Source organism: Calliphora vicina, chromosome 3 (genome assembly GCF_958450345.1).
Source record: "Calliphora vicina chromosome 3, idCalVici1.1, whole genome shotgun sequence".
Classification (NCBI taxonomy): domain Eukaryota; kingdom Metazoa; phylum Arthropoda; class Insecta; order Diptera; family Calliphoridae; genus Calliphora; species Calliphora vicina.
Genome location: NC_088782.1, coordinates 22,125,844 through 22,150,844, shown reverse-complemented (window position 1 = coordinate 22,150,844; position 25,001 = coordinate 22,125,844). Strand labels below are relative to the sequence as shown.

Below are 25,001 nucleotides of genomic sequence, written 5' to 3'. Positions count from 1 at the left end.
TATGTCCTCTTTTCAAAAATGTACAACATTTGTAAGAATTAAAAAAATTATAAAAGACTTTTTTCAAAAATATGGGAATGAAATAGCTGATTTTTTTTGGAAAATTTTAATTTTTAAAAAGCAATAAAAGTTTTGTTTATGAATCGTTTTTAATGAAATTTTACACTTATATAGAAACGTTCGATCCAAATCCAAAAGTGAAAAAGATATTCGTGAATTATTAATGACAATCCCACAATTCCCAAAAAACTTTCGAAAAATCTCAAAATTATAATTTTTTAAATTTTTTTATTTATTGAAGGTACCAAGCTCGGGGCTATGAAATCCCTTTGTACAATATTGAAAAATATATTGGAACATACAAAACAGGTCTTAGTTTTATGAAATCAGCTATGCGATTTGAGAAAATGTTGTCTAAATTTTAAATTTATATAAAAAATTGGTCTACTTCGGAACGATCTGGACCACGAAATAATACGAATTTTGATATTATTTTACTTTTATAATATTTCCCGAAGTGTTGTCTATTAGAAAAATTTAAATACACTATTTATCTTTTTCTTATTTTCTGTATAATTTAAAATTAATGTAAGTTCTTTTTTCAAAAAAAAAAAAAATGGCGAAAAAAACGATGCACATAATTTTTAACTCAGTAGAGGTTTTTAAACAATTCTTTCTTACTATTATTAACACATGTCTTGTTAATTCATGAAATTATATTTCAAGCCGTTATTAGCAAAAAACCAGACCAAGGTGGGTAAATAAAATAAAATTTTACTTTTCAAATGCGAATAACTCGTAAACAAAATTTGGCATCATTTTTAATTTTTGATATACCCGAGGTGCCCCACTTTCGGATTTTTCAAATCTTTTCTGGAATAATTTACAAAAAAATTAAAAATATTTTTTTTAAAAAAAAAAAAATTTCCAAATCTTTTTTGGAATAATTTTAAATCATAAAAAGGAAGATAAGAAATCAAAAATTTTAAAAAAATATTTTATTTTTTTTTTTATTTTAATTGATTTTTCCACAAATTTCAATTTTGCTAACCCATAAGTAGGCACCTAAAAGGCATAGATCGCTTTTCAAACACTCATTTCATAGTTTGATCAGTTAGCTATCATATGCCTTTTAAATTTTTTGATTATCTCATTTGGGACTAAAGTTATGATTTTTCAACGAAAAAACTCATTGTATGCCACTGTGTGAGATTTGAATTGTGCAGGATTGGCTTAGTGGGAATGACTATTCCCCTATAAAGAAAATAGTTATAATTGATTATCTGGAGAATTATAATAATTGGAGTAATTTTTGATTGACATTTCTGCTACAAACTAAGGCATATTAACGAACTAAAGTGAATCAATTATTTTTTAAGATTATTTCCCTCACTTTGAACTGTCGTTAGCAGATCTTAAGAACTTGTTTGAAAAAAAACCAATGATGTTGTTATATAGAAAAAATTATAAACTTTCCGATCATATAACTCTTTTTTCCAAAATCGCTTTATTAATTTAGGAATTTTCGGCAAACTTCTCTATAACTATATCTGCATCAATGTGTAATATGGAAACTTTTGTTGGTCTCACATTTTCTTCCATAACTTTTTTTTCTAATGAACCAATTTTGCTGATATTCAATACCAAACTGCTTAGGTCAATGATACTTATTTCCTATGAATCTCATTTGTTTCGTTTTTGTACTTTAGCTATGAGCTATAAGTGTTTTACACACACAAATTATACCTTTGAATTCTATAAAAATCCTATCCATTTACAAATTAATTCTAAAAGCATAATGTTAATTTAAAAAATTTGATAAATTAACTGTTCTGCTTTATATTTGTTTTATGTTATTGTATTTGTTTTAATTCTATTAAAAATGTATTTATTTTTTAGATGGTGGCGACCGATGAAAATGCTTCCACACAAAATACAACTGATACCGGTGGTACATTTGGCAAACTGAAACAGACTCTATCATCATCATTATTAACGGCACAGGATCGAGGTGAGTTAAAACAAAATAAATAATGTTCATAAGTATAGCCACATTAATTGCTAAAGCTGCTAAAAGCTCTAGAAATAGAACATTCTAGTTTTTTCCGTTAGATAATTCATGAAACTACTAGAAGATGGCACTGTATATATAAATAGTAACTGCGGGTTGTAGTCAGTAAGTTTTATCAGTGTGTAATATAAGTGTGTGCATTAAAAGAGTGCGACTATTTAAGCTGTTGCGTAGATTTTAATAAATAAAGAGTTGTTTAAATGTTTAAACTACTGATCGCTTTTATTTGCAATTAAAAGAATCCGGGTTCTTTAAAGCAAAAAAGTAAAGAACTTCTTTTTACAAATGTTAACAAGTTATTCGACAATATTATGACAACTTCAATTATTTATATGATTGTGGCAACCATAATATGTTACAGTCATCATTCACTCTACTGTTTTAATCATATACACGGTTGTAGTAATTATATATATGTTTGTGGCAATCATTTACATGATAAATTGTTAAATCAAATAGTATACTTAACGAAATATGGTTCCGACATAAATATAAATAAGAGGTATTTTCTATATTCCAAGAACAAACTTATGATTATCTCAAGATCTAGAAACTGCAATAATGTTACGTTTTAACCTTTTCAAAACGTTGGTTTATTTCCTTTAAATAATCCGGATACTTTTGATTGCAAATAAAAGCCGTTTAGTAGTTTAAAAATTGTAACAACTCTTTATTTATTTAAAATGTATAACAACAGAATTAAATAGTCACTCAATGTTTTTTATACACGTTTATAAATTCGCAGAAATACAGACACACTTTATAATGTACACGAATTAACTTTTAAATACAGCACACTTTAAGGCACTCAGTTGATGCTTATTCAAATAGCGTCTCTGATAAACTGACTAACGACTGCAACCTCTGCCACTATTTATAACACTGCCATCTGCACTCTAGATTGTTCTTTAACTGTCAAAATTCGAATATTCTAGATCTTGCTAATACATATGCCATCTGTGGTGTACTTTCTACAATGTTCTTTAACTGAATATTCGAATTCGAATACAGCGGTGCCAACTTACGATCAAATCAACTGAAAGCTTTTATTTAATAATGCCCACAGATATGTTACAGTTTGCTATTACAGCACTATTATTTGAAAGCATTATGCTACTTTTAAATCAGCTCTTAAAATCGTTATATTTGAATTCAAGTACAATTTCGTAACAATAAGTTAATAAATTTGTGTTTTTAGTTATTTAATGTTTTTATATAAGGATTTCATATTTTTTGCGATTTGATGATCATATAAATTATTAGCATTTTCTGGGAGGGAGCGCACCAATATTAGCATACTTTAGTGCTGCATTTATTAATTATATATAATTTTAAAACACTTCTTTAGTTATCCATTTGAAAAGTTTCTATTAATCAGAAAATTAGTTTAAACCACATTTACTAATGGCAAACACATTTAAGTTTCTCTGAACATATATTTTCTCATATAAATAACTAATGTATGGCAATAATTATAACAATATTTAATGGGTAATTGATTTAAACACGTTTAATCCATTAGTGTAATAAACGAGAAAGGATGTATGTATCTATGCCATAGATTTCAAAGAGCAAAACATAATTAGAAAAATTAAATAGCAAAAGTCAATATACATATATGAATATATTGGCAAAAGCAAGGTCACTATTAAAACCAAACAATATAATTTCAATGTTAGTAGATCAGTTTTAAGTGAATGACATTTGCAAGAAAAATAAGTAGAGTAAAACATTATAAAAACTACAACTTCAGAAGTGAATTAAATATAATCAATATAATTAGCTTCATTTTAACAGTAGAAGCAACGACAATACAGCAAATGATAACCCAAGCTTGTATTTATAAATATTTGTAATTAAATATTAACAGCTCTCAAGCTTCAAAATTGTTTACCTTGCGTATAAGTATTATTATTTAGTTATTTAATTAAATATTACTCATACGCAGCACAAACCCCTTTCATTTATTATGTCGCTGGCTTAACATGTAGGAGAGACAAAAAACATTCAAACTTTTTTTTGTGTAAATATTTTTGAATTCTGTAAACGCAATTTTTTTTTTGTATTTTTCTTTGTTTTCTATGTGCGTAAAAGCAATTAAATGATAAAATAAGTATTTGCCGAGATAAAAGGTTTTTTGGACTTAAAACTTTTTCTATTGCTTAGTTTGTATTTTTTTATGGACTTAGGTCTATTTCTTAGAACATGTCTTTCATTTCTTATTTACTAGTTTTTATATCTGGATTACAAAGCCATTAATATAGACAATATGGGTATCTAATGATAGAAATTTCAAAGTCCATTACAACGATGTATATAAGGCTATAGACAGTTGGACCTACAATGGATCAAAATCGGAAAAAATATTTTTTAACCCGAATTTTTTTTTTTCATCAAAAAACATTTTTGCCATAAATTCTTTTTTTTATTTTTTAAAAATTAAAAAAAAACAATTTAAAAAAATTTAAAAAAAAATTTTAAAAACTTTTTTAAAAAGGGTATATAAGATTCGGCACAGCCAAATATAGCTCTCCTACTTGTTATACCCTTCACCTTCGTGAGAAGGGTATATATACAGTGGTGGTCAAAACATATGCAACCAGCAACAGAATTTTACAAAAGTGGTTTAAACTACTTTAAGATGTAAACAAAAATATTCATTTTCTTATAATATTTTTTAATTAATGCTTTAAAAATAAGAATATGAAATTTAATTCAGAATTTTTTGCATTGAAAAGAAAAAAAATTTAAAAAACTACGTATGGGTTGATATTTCATTGGCCAAAACATATGCAACTAATTGCTTTTAAAACATTTCTGTCTATAAAACTTAATATTTCGTGGCAAATCCTACATTTTCAATGACGGCCTTACATCGGCAAGGCTGTGAAGCTATCAAATTGGCAATAAAATTTGCAGGAATAGCGTTCCAAGCATCTACCAATCCTTGGAACATAATATCTGAATTAGTGCAATTTTCGGTGTCGATTCTTTGATTAACGATTTCCCAAATGTTCTCAATGGGATTTAGATATGGTAATTGTGGTGGCCATTCCATTACCGAAACTGTTTCTTGTGCTAACAACGATTTAACAACATGTGAAGAGTGCTTGGGGTCGTTATCGTGCTGAATAACTCATCCAAGAGGCTTATTATCCTCAGAATTTGGAAGCATTACTCTTTCCAAGATGTCTCTATAGATAAATCCATCCATTATTTCATTAATTTAGAGCGATGGGCCAACTGCAGCAGCAGAAAAACAACCCCCATACCATTACGTTGCATCCTGTTGCTGGTTGCATATGTTTTGACCACCACTGTATGTAAGTTTGTCATTCCGTTTGTAATTTGTACATTTTTCATTTTAGACCCTATAAAGTATATATTAGGGTATTCATTCGACTAATAATCGTTCGATTAATCGAATAATTTCTTACGAATAATTATTCGAACAATTTAAAAATGGCCATTTTCGAATAACGAATAATTCGAACAATTTTATGTAGAATAATCGAATAAAACGAATAAATGTTCATATATATTTAAATTTATTAAGTTGCTTAAAATTGTTCATAATTTCAAATTTAAATAAGTAATAATGACTCACACAAATTGTATTGTTTCTGAAATTCTAACTAAAGAAACAAAGGAACTTTCTATCACTGTAGATGACTGTTAAGATAGCTCCTTCTATAAATATTACTGCAAGAAGTTACAATTCTAAAAACAAATCTTTCAACATTTTTAACTTAGGACTTGAACCAATGAAAATAAAAGGTACGGAATAAAATACTTGTTATATAGCTGGCGAAATATTAGAAGAATCGCAATTAATAATCAATATATTAACTTAGATTAAAATGGAGTAGAATGTGAGGAGAATGTGATTTTGAAACGGTCGTCGAATGTGATATTGAGGATGACATTTATAATGATTACATTGAAATAGATGAAGGCCATGATTTTAAAATATATGTATATAAGTGATGTTATTAACCGCGTACGTAAGTGTTGCAAAATATTTAATAAATCGAATGATAAACACAAATATTGCAAACTAACGTTTTGTTGAAAGAAAAGCATGGAGTTCGTCTTAGGACTCTGATTCACGGTTGTCAGATCTTGTTCAATAAATGGTTAACAACCATATGTTTCAATATAAGTTCACATGGTTGTGTTAACCATTTTCTGAGCATTTTTCTGACAACGTTGTATGATCTTGAACATCTTTGTCTAACATGGTAATAAACTTTTTGCGTATTTGTAAATGCATCAATCATGCACTGCCTGACTTCAAATTAGCCACGTTCACTGACAATGATATCAAACTTTGGACAGATTCCCTTTATTGTGTAATTCCCCAAGACCACTTTATTAAGCAAAGATTCGGCAACGTTGATACAGCTTGATGTATAGTACAATTTGTTATAAATAGTTTAGAAGTAGTGAATAATTAATTTACTAAAGAATTAGTTACTCTATTTAAAACCCGAATTAATGAACGACATAAAATAGTTCTTGATACGTTTATATTGTATTTCAATTCAGGATCACGTCCAACTAGCTCAAAGTTTTTAAATCATAGCTCCAAAACGGAAACTAAAGGGTTTGCTAGTCAATTGTTTTGTATATTGTTTGGGAGTTAATCTGATCAGAAAATTTCTGTTGAAAATTTAATGATGGACTTTGTTTTCGAATGGTTTTTTAACATTATCAATACTTGAATTGTTAACTTTAACTTTATTTTTTGTTTTTCTTTAACAATAAATTATTAAAAAACCTTGATGTCGGTTTTTCATTCTTTACTTTTTTAAAAAAATTTTAATTATTCGAATAATTCGATTAATTTTAAACGTTTGATCGAATTATTCGAACAAGTTAAAATCTCTTATTCGAATTATTCGTTTTATTCGAACAAGAGAAAAATCGAATAATTCAAATACCCTAGTATATATATTCTAGATTCTTATAGATAGCGGAGTCGATTAAGCCATGTCCGTCTGTCTGTCTGTTGAAATCAATTTTCTGAAGACCCCAGATATCTTCGGGATCCAAATCTTCAATAATTCTGTCAGACATGCTTTCGAGAAGTTTGCTATTTAAAATCAGCAAAATCGGTCCATAAATAACGGAAATATGAGCAAAAAACCGGGACAACCTCGATTTTTGACCTATTTTTGATCTATATCTGGATTACTAAGTCATTAATATAGACAATATGGATATCTAATGATAGATATTTCAAAGTCCATTGCAACGATGTAGATAAAGCTATAGTAAGTTGGACCTACTATGGGTAAAAATCGGAAAAAATATTTTTTAACCCGAATTTTTTTTCATCAAACAATTTTTTTGTCATATATTTTTTTCCAAAAAAAATAAAAACTTTTTTAAAAAAATTTGGAAAAAAATTTTTTTTTAAAAAATTTAAAAACAATTTAAAAAAAAAAAATTTTGAAAAACAATTAAACAAAATTAAATTTTGTTTACCTAAAAATATTTAAAAAAATCTATTTTATAGTGTAATTTGGTGAAGGGTATATAAGATTCGGCACAGCCAAATATAGCTCTCCTACTTGTTTTTCACTAATCATTTTAAAAAACTAGAAAAACAAACAATTTAGAAAAAAAAATTAGTATATTTTTTTTAAAAAATTCAGAAAATTCTAATAGCAATAATAGAAAATTCTAATATCAATACCAAAGAAAATTTCTGAAATTCAATTAGAAATTTCTAAAATACAATTGGAAATGGTGTAGAGTATTAAATACATAGACATACACCTAAACAAAAAATAGCAACAAAAACAAGTTGAAATCAACTGATTGAGTGGGTAGTTCTAATGAACACAGCTGGACACAAAATCGAAATAATAGAGCAACAAAAAGAGAAAAGGAAACATAACAACTGTCAAATAAATGACATTTTATGAAATTGAAGTTTGTTCCACACATTTTTCTACAGCAATACTTCCTTTTACCAACTGTCCTTCTATATATAAAGTAAGTCTAAGTATTGCATTTGTTCCAGGGCATCTTAGTTTTAATGATTAAAAATTGGTTTTCTATGTGACACCTAAAAATAGAATGCCTCTGTCTTGGCTCCATTTTATTTATTTTTATATATATTATTTATCTTACTTTACTTAACCACATAAACATTAGTATATCTTTTCTGCCATAGCCATCTAATATAAGAAAGAAAAAAGAAAGAAACTTATTATATATGTAAGCTACATAGTTTGAAAGTATTAGAATGGCAAACTTTTACACAATTCAGCAAATATTACAGTTGAAATAACAAATAGTTATATACCTAAACACGTTTAGTGGTACCTGCTCCACCTGGCTCCATTGAGAGTATGAAATATAAATGTGTTTTGTGGGGGATTGGGGGTTGGGGGTGAAAAAAGAAACAAAAATAATTTGTTCAAGTACCTGACTGTGAAACTTCAGTCGTGTGGAAGTATGTATGTAGTTACATTGGGAAGTAGCTAAATTAAAACAATTGGTTTCATTCCCAAGAGATATAGCGATGCCCTCTGTTTGTTAAAATCCATTTTCCGAAGCCCCCAAATAACTTACGAACAGGAATGATACATCTATATATCAGGAAAGGTCCTGATTATGTCACTATTAAAAAATGACAAAATTCATTTAAATTACTTATAGATTTAGCCCCGGAATGAAGGCTTGTTGGTATACACTGAGTTGTGGAGATGATCATATTCCATGCAGCTGACACTACGATGCAGACATTGGTAGAGAACCATCCAAAGTGCATTTATATTTACGACTGCAATCACATTCAACACACATATATAAATACAGAGTCCAAACACCCAGGCAAACATATATAAAATACATGCACTTAAGCACGTACTAGAGTAGAGAGTCCATCAGTCATACATAAACACCCACATATACACTAGGGTAGCCCCTATATTGGACTAATTCGATCTTTTGGACATCCAAGGCCTACAACTTTTCTCCCTCATCTAAACACTAATTGATGCAAATTTAAGCAAAATCGTTTAACGTTTAGAGGTTGCACATTTTATTTGAAGTTTCAAGTTTGGATCAAAATAGCAGTACTTGTTATTTGAAAAACATTTAATGGAACTATATTCGTCTGTATCGAATCTTATACACAATTCACAAAATTATACTTTAAAATAATGATTGAAACAATTTATGTTGAAAAAATTCGGGTTACAAATTTTTTTTCCGATTTTGACCTATTGCCGTTCCAAATTTCTGGCTCATTTTCGTTTTTCATCGACCAAAGCTTGACTATATAATACCCTACACTATAATTTATAATCGTGAATGATTTTCGGAAGAGGGCATTATTTGGGAGCTATGACTAATTATGGACCTATCGCCATGAAATTAGGTCGTGTGATTTATGTCTATATGGAAGTTATTTCTGTTGAATTTTATGTTTATACCAACATTTTTAAGAGATTTATGCTCGTTAAAGTGATTTTCGGAACAGGGTCTCATATGGGAGCTATGACTAATAATGGACCGATCATCATAAAATTAGGTGACATTAATTCAGTTTATATAAAACTTATTTGGAGCAAAATTTGTGTAGATACATATATAAATTAACCATTTACGACCGATAAAGTATAACTTCGGGAGAACATTTGTATGGGTGCTAGGTGAAATAGTGGACCGATTTCAGTAATTTTCAATAGACTTAGTTCTCGGGCCGAAAAATATTTATGTACCAAATTTTATAGGAATATCTTTAAAATTGCGACTTGTACTTTGCGCCAGTCATATGAACAAGTAAAATAAAAATAGAACAAAAATTTGGGAGTAATTTCATTCAAATGAAAAAAGTGTTCAACAAACAGGTCAAAACAGGTCAACAAGTATATATAGGCTTAAAGAGGACACTTTGGACTTTCTCGTGGTTGTAAAATTTGTTTAACCCCTTTTGACCCTAAGCACTTTTACTCCACTGAAATTCAAATTTGGCTAAAATATAGTACCTGAGTAAAAAATTAATAACACATCAGGTATAACGGTACAGTGACAAATCATATCAGCTCTTAAAGACTATTATCCTACAAACATAACAAAAGCAAAATCATCCAATTATCTATAATAGTTTGCGAGTAATGATAATTTACTTCTGATCAAATTTACAAAAATCACATTTTTATAAAATGACATAAAATATTTGACTTTAATAGCATGCCACGCACACAATTGACAATATTTTTATCTAATTTTTTGGCTTCCTTAGTTTCAATGTGTTTACTATTGAATTGAAATTTAAAATTTGAAATATCTATCATTAGATATCCATATTATCTATTAGTAATCAAGATATACACACAGACTCAAAAGTGAGTAAACACCACAAATTATTTGATTCGTTTTCTATCCTTCGATTAAAATTTAAAAGTTTCGGATTGTTGCAGATTGGATTGAGTAATAGATTTGGTTCTTAAAAAAAAAAACTTTAAGTCGGACTATAATGATTTTCAAGATCTTAAAAAAATCAAAAAAATCACTGGTGTTTACTCACTTTTGAGGCTGTAAAAAATATCTCATAAGTAGAGGTAGTCAAGGCTTTTTGTTTATATCCCAGCCCTTTGGGACGATTTTCCCGATTTTAAGTAACAACCTAATAATGACTATAGCGGATATATTGCAGTATCAATCATGTTTGTAAGCTATATGGGGGCTTCGGAAAGTTAATTTCAACAGAAGGAAATAATACCGCTATCTATGACTACTTAAAACTGAAGAATTTACAATTGATGGTGTATCTTTTGAACACGGCTTTGGTTTTTAACAAGTAGAGTGCTATATTCGGTTGTGCTAAATCTTATAAAAACTTTAAATATTTTAGGTAAAAAAAGAATAAACAAAAAAATTTATTGCGAAAAAAATTTATACCAAAATGTTTTTTAAAAACGTTTGAATATTTTTAGTTAAAAAAAATTTAAAAATTTATAGCGAAATTTTTTTTTAAATTTCTTTCTAATTTTTTTTTAATTTAATAAAAAATACAACATTTTATAACAAAAAATTTTTTTTTTATGAAAAAAAAATTCGGGTTAAAAAATATTTTTCCCTATTTTGACCCATTGTAGGTCCGCCTTATTAAGGCCTTATATACGCCTTATTAAGGTCTTTGAAATATCTATCATTAGATATCCATATTGTCTATATTAATGACTTAGAAATCCAGATATAGATAAAAAAATAGGTCAGAAATCGAGCTTGTCCCGGTTTTTCCTTATATCTCAGCCTTTTGCTGGCCGATTGTCTCGATGTTAATTAGCAACCGAGCCGTGAGAATTCCCGGTATATATATGTACGTATGAATCTTATATGTAAGTTATTTGGGGCCTACGGAAACTTGATTTCAACATACAGATGGTCAGACGGACATGACTATATCAACTACGCTATATATACTTTGTGGGGTCCCATGGTAAAGAGTATAATAATAACTTATATTTCTATCATTTATTTTCACTTAGTTATTGAAAATTACAACAAAGTTTTTTTGCTTTGAAAATATCGAATTTTGTACCAACTAAGCGTCATATGTGGGAAGTTTGTCTTTACTTTTTAATTTGAAAAAAGTGCCGCTCAACCACACCGATTGCTCACCAAAGCTTATGGTAAATGTGTTTCCTCGGTTGCGACAGATGGTTGGAAGACAAATATCGCCCAGGTCAGTCAAAAAGGTTTGAAGACCAAGAATTTGGAAGCATTACTCCATGAAAATTGTTGTAAAACACAACCAGAGCTTCCTAAATCATTGGGAGCTACTCAATCAGCAATTCCAAAACATTACTTTCTATAAAAAATAGATTCATTATAAAACCCGAAGCATAAAAGGTCGTATGTGAGCCCAGCCATCCAGCCGATCGACACCAAAGCCAAAAATCCATGGCTCTAGGGTACCTACACGTAGAGAAAAAATATAATTGGGCATGGTTACTGTAACCATTTAAATAGCGTTACAAGATTTGTAACAATATTATAGTCACAGTAACCATTTACATAATTGTGGTAACAATAATATGGTTAATTTACGATTCACATGATTGTATCAACCATATATATGGTTACAGTAAACAAGTATATGTTTGTGACAACCATATTTATGATGAATAATTTTATCATAATATGTTGTTCTCAGATTATGATAAGCCTTAAGCCGAGAGCACCATAATATGATAAGTCCTTCATCATATGAATGGTTGTCACAAACATATATTTGTTTACTGTAACCATATATATGGTTGATACAATCAAGTGAATCGTAAATTAACCATATTATTGTTACCACAATCATATAAATGGTTACTGTCACTTTAATATAGTTAAAAAACTTGTAACAATATTGAAATGGTTACATTAACCATGCCCAACTATACTATCTAATATAAGATGCTGAATTCTGATCAGAAATTAAAAACCGTATTCGACCACATGTTGTAATACATGTTAACAAGTATTTAAAATGAAAAGGTTGGGAAGTTTTGGCTCACCCGCTTTATAGTCCAGACCATGCCCCGTTCGACTACTATTTTTTCCGATCAATGATCTCTTGGGATACGCTTGACTTTAGAACAGAGTATCCGATATTGGCTTGATTCGTTGTTGGCCTCAAAAGATGAGCAGTTCTTTTGGCTCGGAATCCATATGTTGCCAGAAAGATGGGAAAAGGTCATAGCTAACTTATGGCCAAAACTTTGAATAAATTTATATTGTTTCAAAATAAAACTTAAAAATTTGCAAAAAACAATCACACATTTTGTTGCGATCATATATATGATTGTAGTAAATAAACATATGTTTATGGCAATCATGTTCATGATGAATCATTATATCATAATATGTTGTTCTCAGATTATGATATCCATAAGCCCAGAACAACATAATATGGTAAATACTTCATCATAAAAATGATTGTCACAAACATACACATAATTACAGCAATCATATATATGATTGCTACAATCATGTTAATCGTAAATTTACCATATTATGGTTACCGCAATCATACAAATAATAACATTGTTCATAAACTTGTAAAAATGTTGAAATGGTTACAGTAAACATGTACAATAGAGTGTTCCTTAGAATTAAATTTTTTGAAATGTTAAAACGGTACATTTTCAGCTTGTTCTAAGAAGGGCAACCCCGAACTTCGATTTAGTTTTGAGGTGCATTTACAAGGGGAACAAATTATTTTTTTCAGTTTTTTTTAAATTTTTCCCATTAAGTAATTACTTTTGCAATTTAATTTAAAATAATCGAAATGTGTATGTAATTGTCGTTCTAATAAGATATAAAACACAAAAATTGGTTAAAAACTGTTAAAGTTATTAAAAAATCGCCAGGCCATTAACGTGTCTCAGGCCACTAGAACAAGAAATGTGGGAACAAAATTAACATATTTTGAGAAATATTAAAATAAAAGCTTATTTTTACTTAAAATATATCCATATTTACTTGTATATGAGTTTTTATCTTCATAGGATACAGTTAACCTATTCGCAGGTATAGCCAACAAAAATAGTTTGTTTCAAAACTCCAATTTCAAATTTTTAAAAATTTTGTTAAACAAATTTCAGAATTTTTTGATCATTACATGGAGATTTATTTACAACATAAGAGGAAATAAAAATGTTAAAAAAAATAAGTCAATACCTTCTATTTTTTCCCTACCTGCGATATAAATTTTGTGATTTTCGAGAAAAACAAATTTTTTGGCCATATTTTGGCGAATGAGCCCAAAAAAAAACACTATAGTGTTAAATGAGATATTTTGCGGTCTCTTCTCCGCTGCCTCCACTTTTTTAAACTCGTCTATGATTTGCCTCCAAAGTGGAATAGGATATTGTTAGCGTGGGTACCGTTAAACAATTTCCGGATTTCAAGGAAATTTAGTTTTGGCCACAAAATTTGTTAAAATTATTTCTTAGTAGACAAAGTCCACTATGAGGACCACCCTAATACACTCGTAGTAAAGGTAGAATAATAAAAAGGAATTCCCAGTTGCAATTGAAATAGAAAAAGCCACATTTTAAGGGACAAAAACAGAATAGTTGTATGGAGCTTTATGTGAGTGCATGAGTACGTACACTTACTGCAACAAGCATCAACCACGTAATATTAAAATAAATTATTAGATTTTGGGTAAAGAAACAGAAGAGGAAGAAATACTTTGTGTTTAGTTTAAGTTTTTTTTGTTAAATGAATTTTTTGTAAGTGGTTTTTAAAAGCATTCAACTTGGGTGTTTAAAGTTTGACATTGCATTTGTAATTTCTTTAATATATATTTGTTAACCTGTAAATATCCCATAAACAAACAAAAAAACAAACTGCGAAGCGTTTTTCTTGTCTGCAGATATATCCAGAGTCTGTGGTGGGAATTGAACCCGCAACCACCCTTAGTTTGATCATCCAGTCGGAATTGTGGGAAAATAAACTTTTTATTTCCAAAAAATCTTTGTTTTAAAGCTCTCATATATCTTACTGAACTATAAGTAATGCAGATGGCATGTTTTAGATTAGCTCTCTTTAAAACTGGACTCATAAATGTCCAAGATATGAGGACAAATCGAGCCCTTAGCGCCAAATTATCGTAAGCGACAAAACACAAATTTTACAGCAGAAGGTTTTTTTGATTATTTTGAAATTTATACATAAAATTAAATAATTTCGTTCAAGCTATTTGCTTATTTCTCAAAAATATTTATAAGTTTTGATAATTAAAAATTCATGGAATACTTTATTGAAAAATATGACAAAAAATGTTTTTATTGAATTTTTGCATAGATAAAAATTTTTCGAATTGAAATTAAATTTTTATACCCTTCACCTTCGTGAGAAGGGTATATATAAGTTTGTCATTCCGTTTGTAATTTCTACATTTTTCATTTCCGACCCTATAAAGTATATATATTCTGGATCCTTATAGATAGCGGAGTCGATTAAGCCATGTATGTCTGTCTGTCCGTCTGTCTGTTGAAATCAATTTTCTGAAAACCCCAGATATCTTCGGGATCCAAATCTTCAATAATTCTGTCAGACATGCTTTCGAGAAGTTTGCTATTTAAAATCAGCAAAATCGGTCCATAAATAACGGAGATATGAGCACAAAACCGGGACAACCTCGATTTTTGACCTATTTTTGATCTATATCTGGATTACTAAGTCATTAATATAGACAATATGGATATCTAATGATAGATATTTCAGAGTCCATTGCAACGATGTAGATCAGGCTATAGTAAGTTGGACCTACAATGGGTCAAAATCGGGAAAAATATTTTTTAACCCGATTTTTTTTTTCATCAAAAATTTTTTTTCCAAAAAAAAAAAATTTAAAAAATTTTAATTTTTAAAAAAAATTGGAAAAACCATTTCAAAAAAAAAAAATTTTTGAAAAACAATTTCCAAAAATTTTTTTTTTTGAAAAACATTTAAAAAAAAAAATTTTTTTTTGTTTACCTAAAAATTATTTTAAAGTATAATTTGGTGAAGGGTATATAAGATTCGGCACAGCCGAATATAGCTCTCTTACTTGTTATTTATGAATAGTTTTTAATGAAATTTCACAGTTATGTAAAATTTTCTATTTAAAATGGAAAAATAAAAACGAATTTTTAAATTTATTATCAGCAGTCCCGCAATTCCCAGAAAAGTGTTGAAAAAATCCAAAAATGGACATTTTTAGTTTTTTGGCTATAATATCCATACCAGCGTCGGAGGTATCGGAATCCTTTACAAAATAATTAGAAACATATTAGGCCACCTAAAATTGGTTACTATATTTTGATATCGAATATGCGATTTGAGAATTTTTGCCCTAAGATTTAATTTTACATAAAAAATAGGTGTTTTGTGAATGGACCTGGTCCCCTCGGTAACAACAATTTTTTAATTTTTTTTTTTTCATTTAAAATATTTTATGAAAATATTTTTAGAAATTTTGTGTTATAACTTAAAAAGAAAAACAGTTCTTTTTTCCCAAAAAATTAGCGAAAAATCTTCTTTTCAAAATTTTTTAAATTCAAATGCATATAACTTTGGACTTATTTTTAAACAGTTATTTTTCAGTTTGACACATACATATGTTTTTAGTCCAATAAAGGAAAACTGTAGAAAATCATAAACTGTTTGGATACGCTGTTATCAAAAAACTGGAGTAGGTTGGGTACAAATATTGAACATTTTATTTTCAAATGTGAATATCTCCTAAGCCATAAAAGGTAATTGATAGCTACGACTAGGTCTTTTGTAGCGCTCGATGAAAAGATTTTATATGTGTAATTTTTTTGAAATCGGAACACAAACGAAGCAATGGGATTGTTTTAAAAATGTAACATGCCCGAGGTGTCCTACTTTGAGGACCCTTGGTCACGCCCCCGGTTGGCCCATAAGGTCAAGGTTCAAGACTTAAACTCAACAACACTTTTTCTTTGCGCATGTGAAATTTCATTCAAACCAATCTAATTATTTAGAAGTTACAGATTTATTTCCCTCTTTTTTTTCTATACCACTATGTATCGCTTACGATAAAATTCGTTTTCTATAAAATATAAACATTGACTTACGATAAAAACTTACCCCCTATAATTTTTAAGTTATTAACAATTTTGATATTCTGAGAACGCTAAAACATCAGTCGGTCCATAAAATTTGAATTTTTGCAATAAAAAAAAATTTAGAAAATTTCGCTTACGATAATTTGGCGCTAAGGGCTCGAAATCACACAAATACTAGATTTTAACAAAAAAAAGAAAACATTTTAATGCTTGAATTTTATATATCTTTATCTTATAAACCGTAGTTTAAACAAGATTCGCCTCTGTCCACTTTAGCACTTTATTTTTTGTTTTAGTAACAGATCTCTCGCACGAAAATATTGCGGGAAATGTGACTATAAATTTTAAATGTTTTTTCTTGTTTTTTTCCTATCTTCCTACAGCGATTATAATGCGAGTGTTTTTTATATGCACGAGTTAAATGCAATTGCGAGACAAGAATATTTTTTCCACATACTTGTGTTCTAAATAAAAAATAGCAAAAATACTCAGTTAAGAATAAAAATTTATTGTAAAAACTTTTAAACTAAAACAAACACAGATTTAAATAGTGAAGACAGTTTATTGCAAAACATTTGAAAAAAATATAATTTTTTTAAGCCCGATAGAACATAGGAAAGGGTTAACTAACTTTTTGGCATTTATGAGCAGTGTTTTAAACTAATAGCAACATAAAACTAAAATTTAAATTTTCAGAATATAAAACTAAAATATATTTAACAGTTTTTATTTAACCTTAAACAATTATTTTCATTTCAAAGCAAAAGTTTAGAAACTAAATTCTTCTTTATTATTAACAAATGTGTCATCGTTTGTTAAATTTTTTCAATTTCCTACCTAACTGTCATTGTATTTCGCACAACTTTTGTCGTAAATCAAAAGTAAGTATTACAAACTAAAGTTTAAATAACGCATTGCAGTAGCAGCAGTTTGGCCAGAAAATCAATCAAATTTTCGGAACATTTTGTAAAGTAAAAGTGTCAACTAAATACAAGAAAATGAAAAGTATGAAGTGGAAACCCAAGTGGAAACCTTAACTTAAACAATAACTTTACTTGAATTATAAGAAAAATGTTCTTGTTTTAGTTTGTCTCTTTCATTCATTATACAATTTTAAATGGAACAGGTGTCCGGATGATAAACTCTGCACTGAAACAAACATTTATCACTTAAGAACTCTATATATTCTTGTCTTAGGATTTTACACTACAGCTCTTGAACAATTACCACTAATTCCCGTCAACGGAATGTAAACAAACAAGATTCTTTACTTACTTTTAATGATAGTTACATATATTGTGCTACTAAACGTATGATTAATATTAATTCAAATTTAAATTAATTTAAACTATAATTTCTGAATGAAATAACTAAAATTTCAGCTATTTAATCTGAAATTGAGGACAGAGATCTATTTGTAAAGATTTTCCGTAGCTTTAGTTTATTTTTATTGATTTTTTTTTATGAAAACTCGTTTGAAATTTGCCTAGTTTTAAAGTTTTTTTTTAATGAAATTCTACGATTTTTGCCAAATCAAAAAAATGTTGGAGGCTTTTTAAACCTCTACACAATTTTGATGTATTGTGGTTCCAGCAGTACAGACATGGTCCAAATTTTAAATTCTATGGAGAGATTTTTTGAAAAAAAATTGTTTGTAAATTTGTTTAGACTATTCTCCACATAATTAATGATATATCAAAAAGTGTTAGTCCGAAGTTATTAAAATAAACTGAAAAAAAGTTGAAATTTATATATCCTTTAATCCGTTTATATATTGCCTTTCAATCGGCTCACTAGTTTCGGAGTTATAATAACAAATTTAAGAAAAAAATATATTTTTTATATGAAAAGAAAATTTTTTTTGTTTTAAAAAAATCATGAAAAATCGAAAACGGCTGAAATTTTTCAGATTTGTTGCTGTATCAAAAAGCCACATTTAATAAGAACAAAATGAGATATTTATCATAAAAATGTATGGATTATTTTCGAACTTATTTGCAATTAAGTGAATTCGCTCATTTTCACAAAATTTTACTTATTTGTTGGATATACATAAAATTGAATAGTTAATGTTGTTCTTTCGATTGATTGAATTTTAAAAAAAATTTCCCCATGATATTTACAAATTTTAACATATATATTGCGTTTCAATGGGCTCAGTATTTTCGGAGTTATAATAACAAATTGAAGAAAAAAATATAATTTTTATATGAAAAAAGAAAATAAGTTTGTTTTAAAAAAATCATTAAAAATCGAAAACGTCTGACATCATTTAGATTTATTGCTTTATCGCAAAGCCACATGTAATAGGAACAAAATGAGATATTGATCATAACAATTGAAGGATTATTTTCGAACTTATTTGCAATTAAGTGAATTCGCTCATTTTCACAAAATTTTACTTATTCGTTTGATATACATAAAATTGAGTAGTTAATGTTCTTCTATCGATTAATTGAATTTTAAAAACAAATTCCCCATGCTATGTTCAAATTTTCACATATATATTGCAATTCAATCGGCTCACTAGTTTCAAAGTTATAATAACAAATTTAAGAAAAAAATATATTTTTTATATGAAAAAAGAAATTTGTTTTGTTTTAAAAAAATCATGAAAAATTTAAAACGACAGAACTTGTTCAGATTTGCTTTATCAAAAAGCCACATTTAATAAGAACAAAATAAGATATCAATCATAAAAATGTATGGATTCTTTTCGAATATATTCACAATTAAGTGAATTCGCTCTTTTTCACAAAATTTTAGTTTTTTGTTTGATATACATAAAATTGTGTAGTTAATATTGTTCTTTCGATTGATTGAATTTTAAAAACATTTTTCCCATGCTATCTATGTACAAATTTTCACATATATATTGCGTTTCAATCGGCTCAGTAGTTTCGGAGTTATATAACAAAATTGAAGCAAAAAATATCATTTGTTTAAACAAAATCATGAAAAATCGAAGACATCTAAAATAGTTTAGATTTAGAAAATTAGTTTGTTTTAAAAAATTCATGAAAAATCGAAAACGTCTGATATTGTTTAGATTTATTACTTTATCGCAAAGCCACATGTAATTGGAATAAAATGAGATATCCATCATAAAATTCGATTCATTCTTTTTGAACTTATTCACAATTAAATGAATTCGCTCACTTTCACGAAATTTTAGTTTTTCGTGTGACATACATAATATTGAGTAGTTAATGTTCTTCTATCGATTGATAGAATTTTTAAAACATTTCCCCCATACTACGTATACATTCTCACATCGAAATTCATTTAATTTTTTTTCGATTGCGGTAGCGAATTTGTGAATAAATCGTCACAAAAGCCAAATATCCATGGCGCTTAGTTAATGCTCTGTATTTGGTGGGACTAAACGAGTTCTATCTATTATGAGTTGCTGGAATCTGGCCAAACTATCATGGGGATCCTGTACCTATCGCAACAGATTCATTTGAAGTGATCATTGGCTAAAAAACGCCAAGAAACTGAAACTGTAATATTCCATTATGACAACACTCGGCCACATATTTCAATAACTGTTAAAAACAAGTAAGAGAGCTATATTCGGCTGTGCCGAATCTTATATACCCTTCACCAAATTATACTTTAAAATAAATTTGTTTAAATATTCTAAGGAAAACAAAATTTTATTTTTTTCCAAATTTTTTTTAAGTTTTTTTTTAAATTTTTTAAAAAATTTTTTGAAAAAAAATTTATAACAAAAAAAATTTGTTGATAAAAAAAAAATTCGGGTAAAAAAATATATTTCCCGATTTTGACCCATTGTAGGTCCAACTTACTATAGCCTTATCTACATCGTTGCAATGGACTTTGGAATATCTATCATTAGATATCCATATTGTCTATATTAATGACTTAGTAATCCAGATATAGATCAAAAATAGGTCAAAAATCGAGGTTGTCCCGGTTTTTTGCTCATATCTCCGTTATTTATGGACCGATTTTGCTGATTTTAAATAGCAAACTTCTCGAAAGCATGTCTGACAGAATTATTGAAGATTTGGATCCCGAAGATATCTGGGGTCGTCAGAAAATTGATTTCAACAGACAGACAGACAGACGGACATGGCTTAATCGACTCCGCTATCTATAAGAATCCAGAATATATATACTTTATAGGGTCGGAAATGAAAAATGTAGAAATTACAAACTTCTCACGAAGGTGAAGTGGTTGGGAAGTTTTGCCTCACCCGATCTTGCCCCGTCTGACTACTATTTGTTTCGATTGATGCAGAATGCTCCCTCTGGGATACGCTTTACTTTGGAACGAAGTTTTCGATATTGGCTTGATACGTTCTTGGCCTCAAAAGATGAGCAGTTCTTTTGGTGCGGAATCCATATATGGCCAGAAAGATGGGAAAATTTCATAGCTAACAATGCCCAATACTTTATATAATAAATAAATTTATATTGTACAAATGTTTCAATATAAAAGTTCAAAAGTTTGATAAAATCCCGCATTTTTAAGTCATACACCCAATATTATTCTTAATCTTTAATATATTTCTTATTCTTTAGCCTCTAATCAATTGATATTTGGATAAAAATCTTAAACAATTAGCTAACTGTGATAGTTATTGAAGAAATGCATAAATTTGTGCTACTAAACGTATGATTAATATTAATTCAGCTTTAAGTGTATAAAAAGTATAATAACTTCTAAAGTTTTCAAGCTTCACATCTGAAATTAAGCACAGATATCTACAAGAGTTCAAACATTAATTTAACCACCCATTTACAACTTAATTATGACATCTTATTATTGTTTAGCAAACTGTAAAAAGTTATATTACACTTTAAAAAGTCTACATTACTTAAATGTAGTTTAATATAATTTACTAGGTAAATTTTTTTTTGCAGAATAGTTTAGTTATAGATAAAATGATCCAACAATCATTTGTCCTTCGATATCTCTTTTAAATTTCCTCTATTATTTATGTGATTTACAAACAATACTCCCTATTTACCAGCCAAGTAATTTAATACTAAGTAATAATAAAATCTCTTACAACTTAGTTTATGGTAATTTACTTTAGAAACAAAATTCAATTCACTACTTAACTGAAGAGGATTTGTTTTTTGCATATAAATTGACAACAATAATATTTATTATTGCTGCCACAAAGAATTTGTAGTCAAGTCATTGTGTCTGCATAAAACTTGACACAATTGTCGTTACAAGATGTTTAAACTTCCTGCTGATACTTCTCTCTCTCTGTCTCTCTATTTCTATCTCTGTATGTAAAAAGGACTTAAAAACACGGGCGCGCTATAACTTTAATTTAATTTACATTATTCGCTGTTATTCTAAGCAATTTCCCCTTTCCATATTTTTTTGTATTATTGTCGCTGTTGCCTTTATTATCATTATTATTATTATTCCATCTATCTATTCATGTGTCTTGTTCAACTCAACTAACGATATTTTTGCATTCCAGTGAATAAAATGTCACCACGTCCCTCGTTAATACCTACAGATACGGATGCCACTTATGGCAACTATCAGCAGCAACAGGATGCAGCGGCAAATCAAACCAACAACAATAACAATAATACAACGCCACACTCGACTGCTACAACAACAGGTACCAGCGGCAGCAGTGGCTCATCGAATGCATCCAAACAAAGTACTGAACCTGGTAGGCGAGCGGGTGCATGTCGGGTGTGTTTGAAATCATTTAAACCCGATGACTTCCATAAGACGTGTTTCGAATGCCAGCAGCGGGTGTGTGAAGATTGTGCCAGCTACAGTAAATTGGAGGAAAATGAGGATGCGGTAAGTTATGAGTTTTTTTGTTGAGATTTTTCTCTAAAAGAAATTAAGGAAATTTGCAAATAAATGTGGCATTTATGTAACAAGTTGTAGTGATTACAAAAGGGTTAGGAAATTCGCCCGGTAGCATTTACTGCTGTTAGGTTCTTCAAGTTTCTACAACCCACACACACCACCCTGTTCTTATTTATTTACAAATAAAATTCTAAATTTGTACTGCATACTTTAGGGAGCTTTTTTTATTACAGTTGACTGGACTCACAAAAAAAAGAATTTCCGAGTTTTACCCGAAATTTTTGAATTTTTTTTCTTTACAAACCATCACGTGATAATTTCGAATTGAATAAAAAAAAATCAGCCAATTCGCTCCAGCCGTTCTCACGTGATGACATGATATACATGGACCATTTCATTTTATATATATATAGATAGCAAGTAAAACAGCTATATTGGTTAGAGTCGAAACTTAGATACCCTACATTAGCTAAATTCCCTAAATACAGGAAAACAGTAACAGCTTTAGATCTAACTTATTTCCCCAACCATTACACCATTTCAATGAATTTATTTTAACTCTTTGCGGTTAAGTGGTCACTTTTCTAACCACCTTTTGTATAGACTTTAAATCATAGTTTATTGGCATTTTGCTAAACAATTAACAATTTTGATGTCATTGTTTATGTTTTTTTTTTGCAAAACTTTGCCGTCAGGCTTCTTTGGTTAGATCAATATATTAATTTGAAAATTTTGTAAACCGCAGTTTTTAAAAAAACCTCAGAGTGTTTATTGTTCATCGAATTCAGTGTTACTTTGCTATTTCATTTGTTAAAAATTATTAGCTTTCAAACTAATTTATACGCTACGAAAATTTATATCACAATTATTTTTAATGCCAAGCGCCAAGGTGGTTAATAAACTAACCACCCCATTCCATAAAATCCTTGGAATAGGATGATTTTTATACCCTTCACCTTCGTGAGAAGGGTATGTATAAGTTTGTCATTCCGTTTGTAATTTCTACATTTTTCATTTCCGACCCTATAAAGTATATATATTCTGGATCCTTATAGATAGCGGAGTCCATTAAGCCATGTCCGTCTGTCTGTCTGTCTGTCTGTCCGTCCGTCCGTCTGTCTGTTGAAATCAATTTTCTGAAGACCCCAGATATCTTCGGGATCCAAATCTTCATAATTAGATATTTATATGTCTACGTCAATTTATACAAAAACGTGTTTTTATGCAAAATGTATCAAAAATATGTAAAATTTGTCCTCCTTAATTATTCGAATTTTCTAAAAGTACCAAACATATCGAGCCCTTAGCGCCAAATTATCGTAAGCGACAAAACACTAATTTTACAGGAGAAGGTTTTTTATACCCTACACCACCATAGTGGGGAGGGTATTATGCGTTTGTGCAGATGTTTGTAACGCCCAAAAATATTTGTCTAACACCCACCTTAAAGTATACCGATCGACTTAGAATCACTTTCTGAGTCGATTAAGCGATGTCCGTCCGTCCGTCTGGTTGGCTGGCTGGCTGGCTGTCCATGTAAACCTTGTGCGCAGAGTACAGGTCGCAATTTTGAAGATATTTCGATGAAATTTGGTACATATTATTTTTTTGGCTCAAGGATCAAGCCTATTGAAACTGGCTGAAATCGGTCCATTATTTCACCTAGCCCCCATACAAATGTGTTCCCGAAATTGGATTTTATCGGTCATAAATGTTTAATTTATATATGTATCTCCACAAATTCCGCTCCAAATAAGTTTTATATATACAGAATTCATGCCACCAAATTTTGTTACGATCGGTCCATATTTAGTCATAGCTCCCATATAGACCCGCTTCCGAAAATCACTTTAACGTGCATAAATCGCTTAAAAAGGTTGGTAAACACACAAAATTCAACATAGTTAACTTTAATGTACACATAAATCACACGACCTAATTTCATGGTGATCGGTCCATAATTGGTCATAGCCCCCATATAAGGCCCACTTCCGAAAATCACTCAAAAATATAAATTATTGAAATTTTAAAAGAAAATTTTTTATGCTCTTTTACTTAGTGTAGGATATTATATGGTCGGGCTTGACCGACCATACTTTCTTACTTGTTTTTGATTATTTTAAATTTATTTATAGAATTAAAAATGTTATGATGCGATATAATATAATTTCGTTCAAGCTATTTGTCTAATTTTCAAAAATATTTATAACTATTGACAATTAAAAATTCATGGAATACTTTATTGAAAAATATGACAAAAAAATTTTTTTATTGAATTTTTCCATAGATACAAATTTTGCGAATTGAAATAAAATTGTTATTTATGAATAGTTTTTAATGAAATTTCACAGTTGTGTAAAATTTTCTATTTAAAATGGAAAAATAAAAACGAATTTTGAAATTTATTATCAGAAATCCCGCAATTTCCAAAAAAGTGTTGAAAAATCCCAAAAATGGAAATTTTTAGTTTTTTGGCTATAATATCTATACCAGGGTCGGAGTTGTCGTA

At 28.9% G+C, this 25,001-nt stretch overlaps 1 protein-coding gene across 1 annotated transcript in view; it reads left to right on the top strand.

Moving 5' to 3' along the window:
- The window catches only part of Fife (regulating synaptic membrane exocytosis protein fife), a 146,910-nt gene that overhangs the window by 20,351 nt on the left and 101,558 nt on the right, over positions 1-25,001 (top strand). Inside the window, exons 2-3 of the mRNA XM_065504503.1 lie at positions 1,900-2,011; positions 22,143-22,480. Of these exons, the coding sequence (XP_065360575.1) occupies positions 1,900-2,011; positions 22,143-22,480 (450 nt within the window). The remainder of the gene's footprint in view (positions 1-1,899; positions 2,012-22,142; positions 22,481-25,001) is intronic.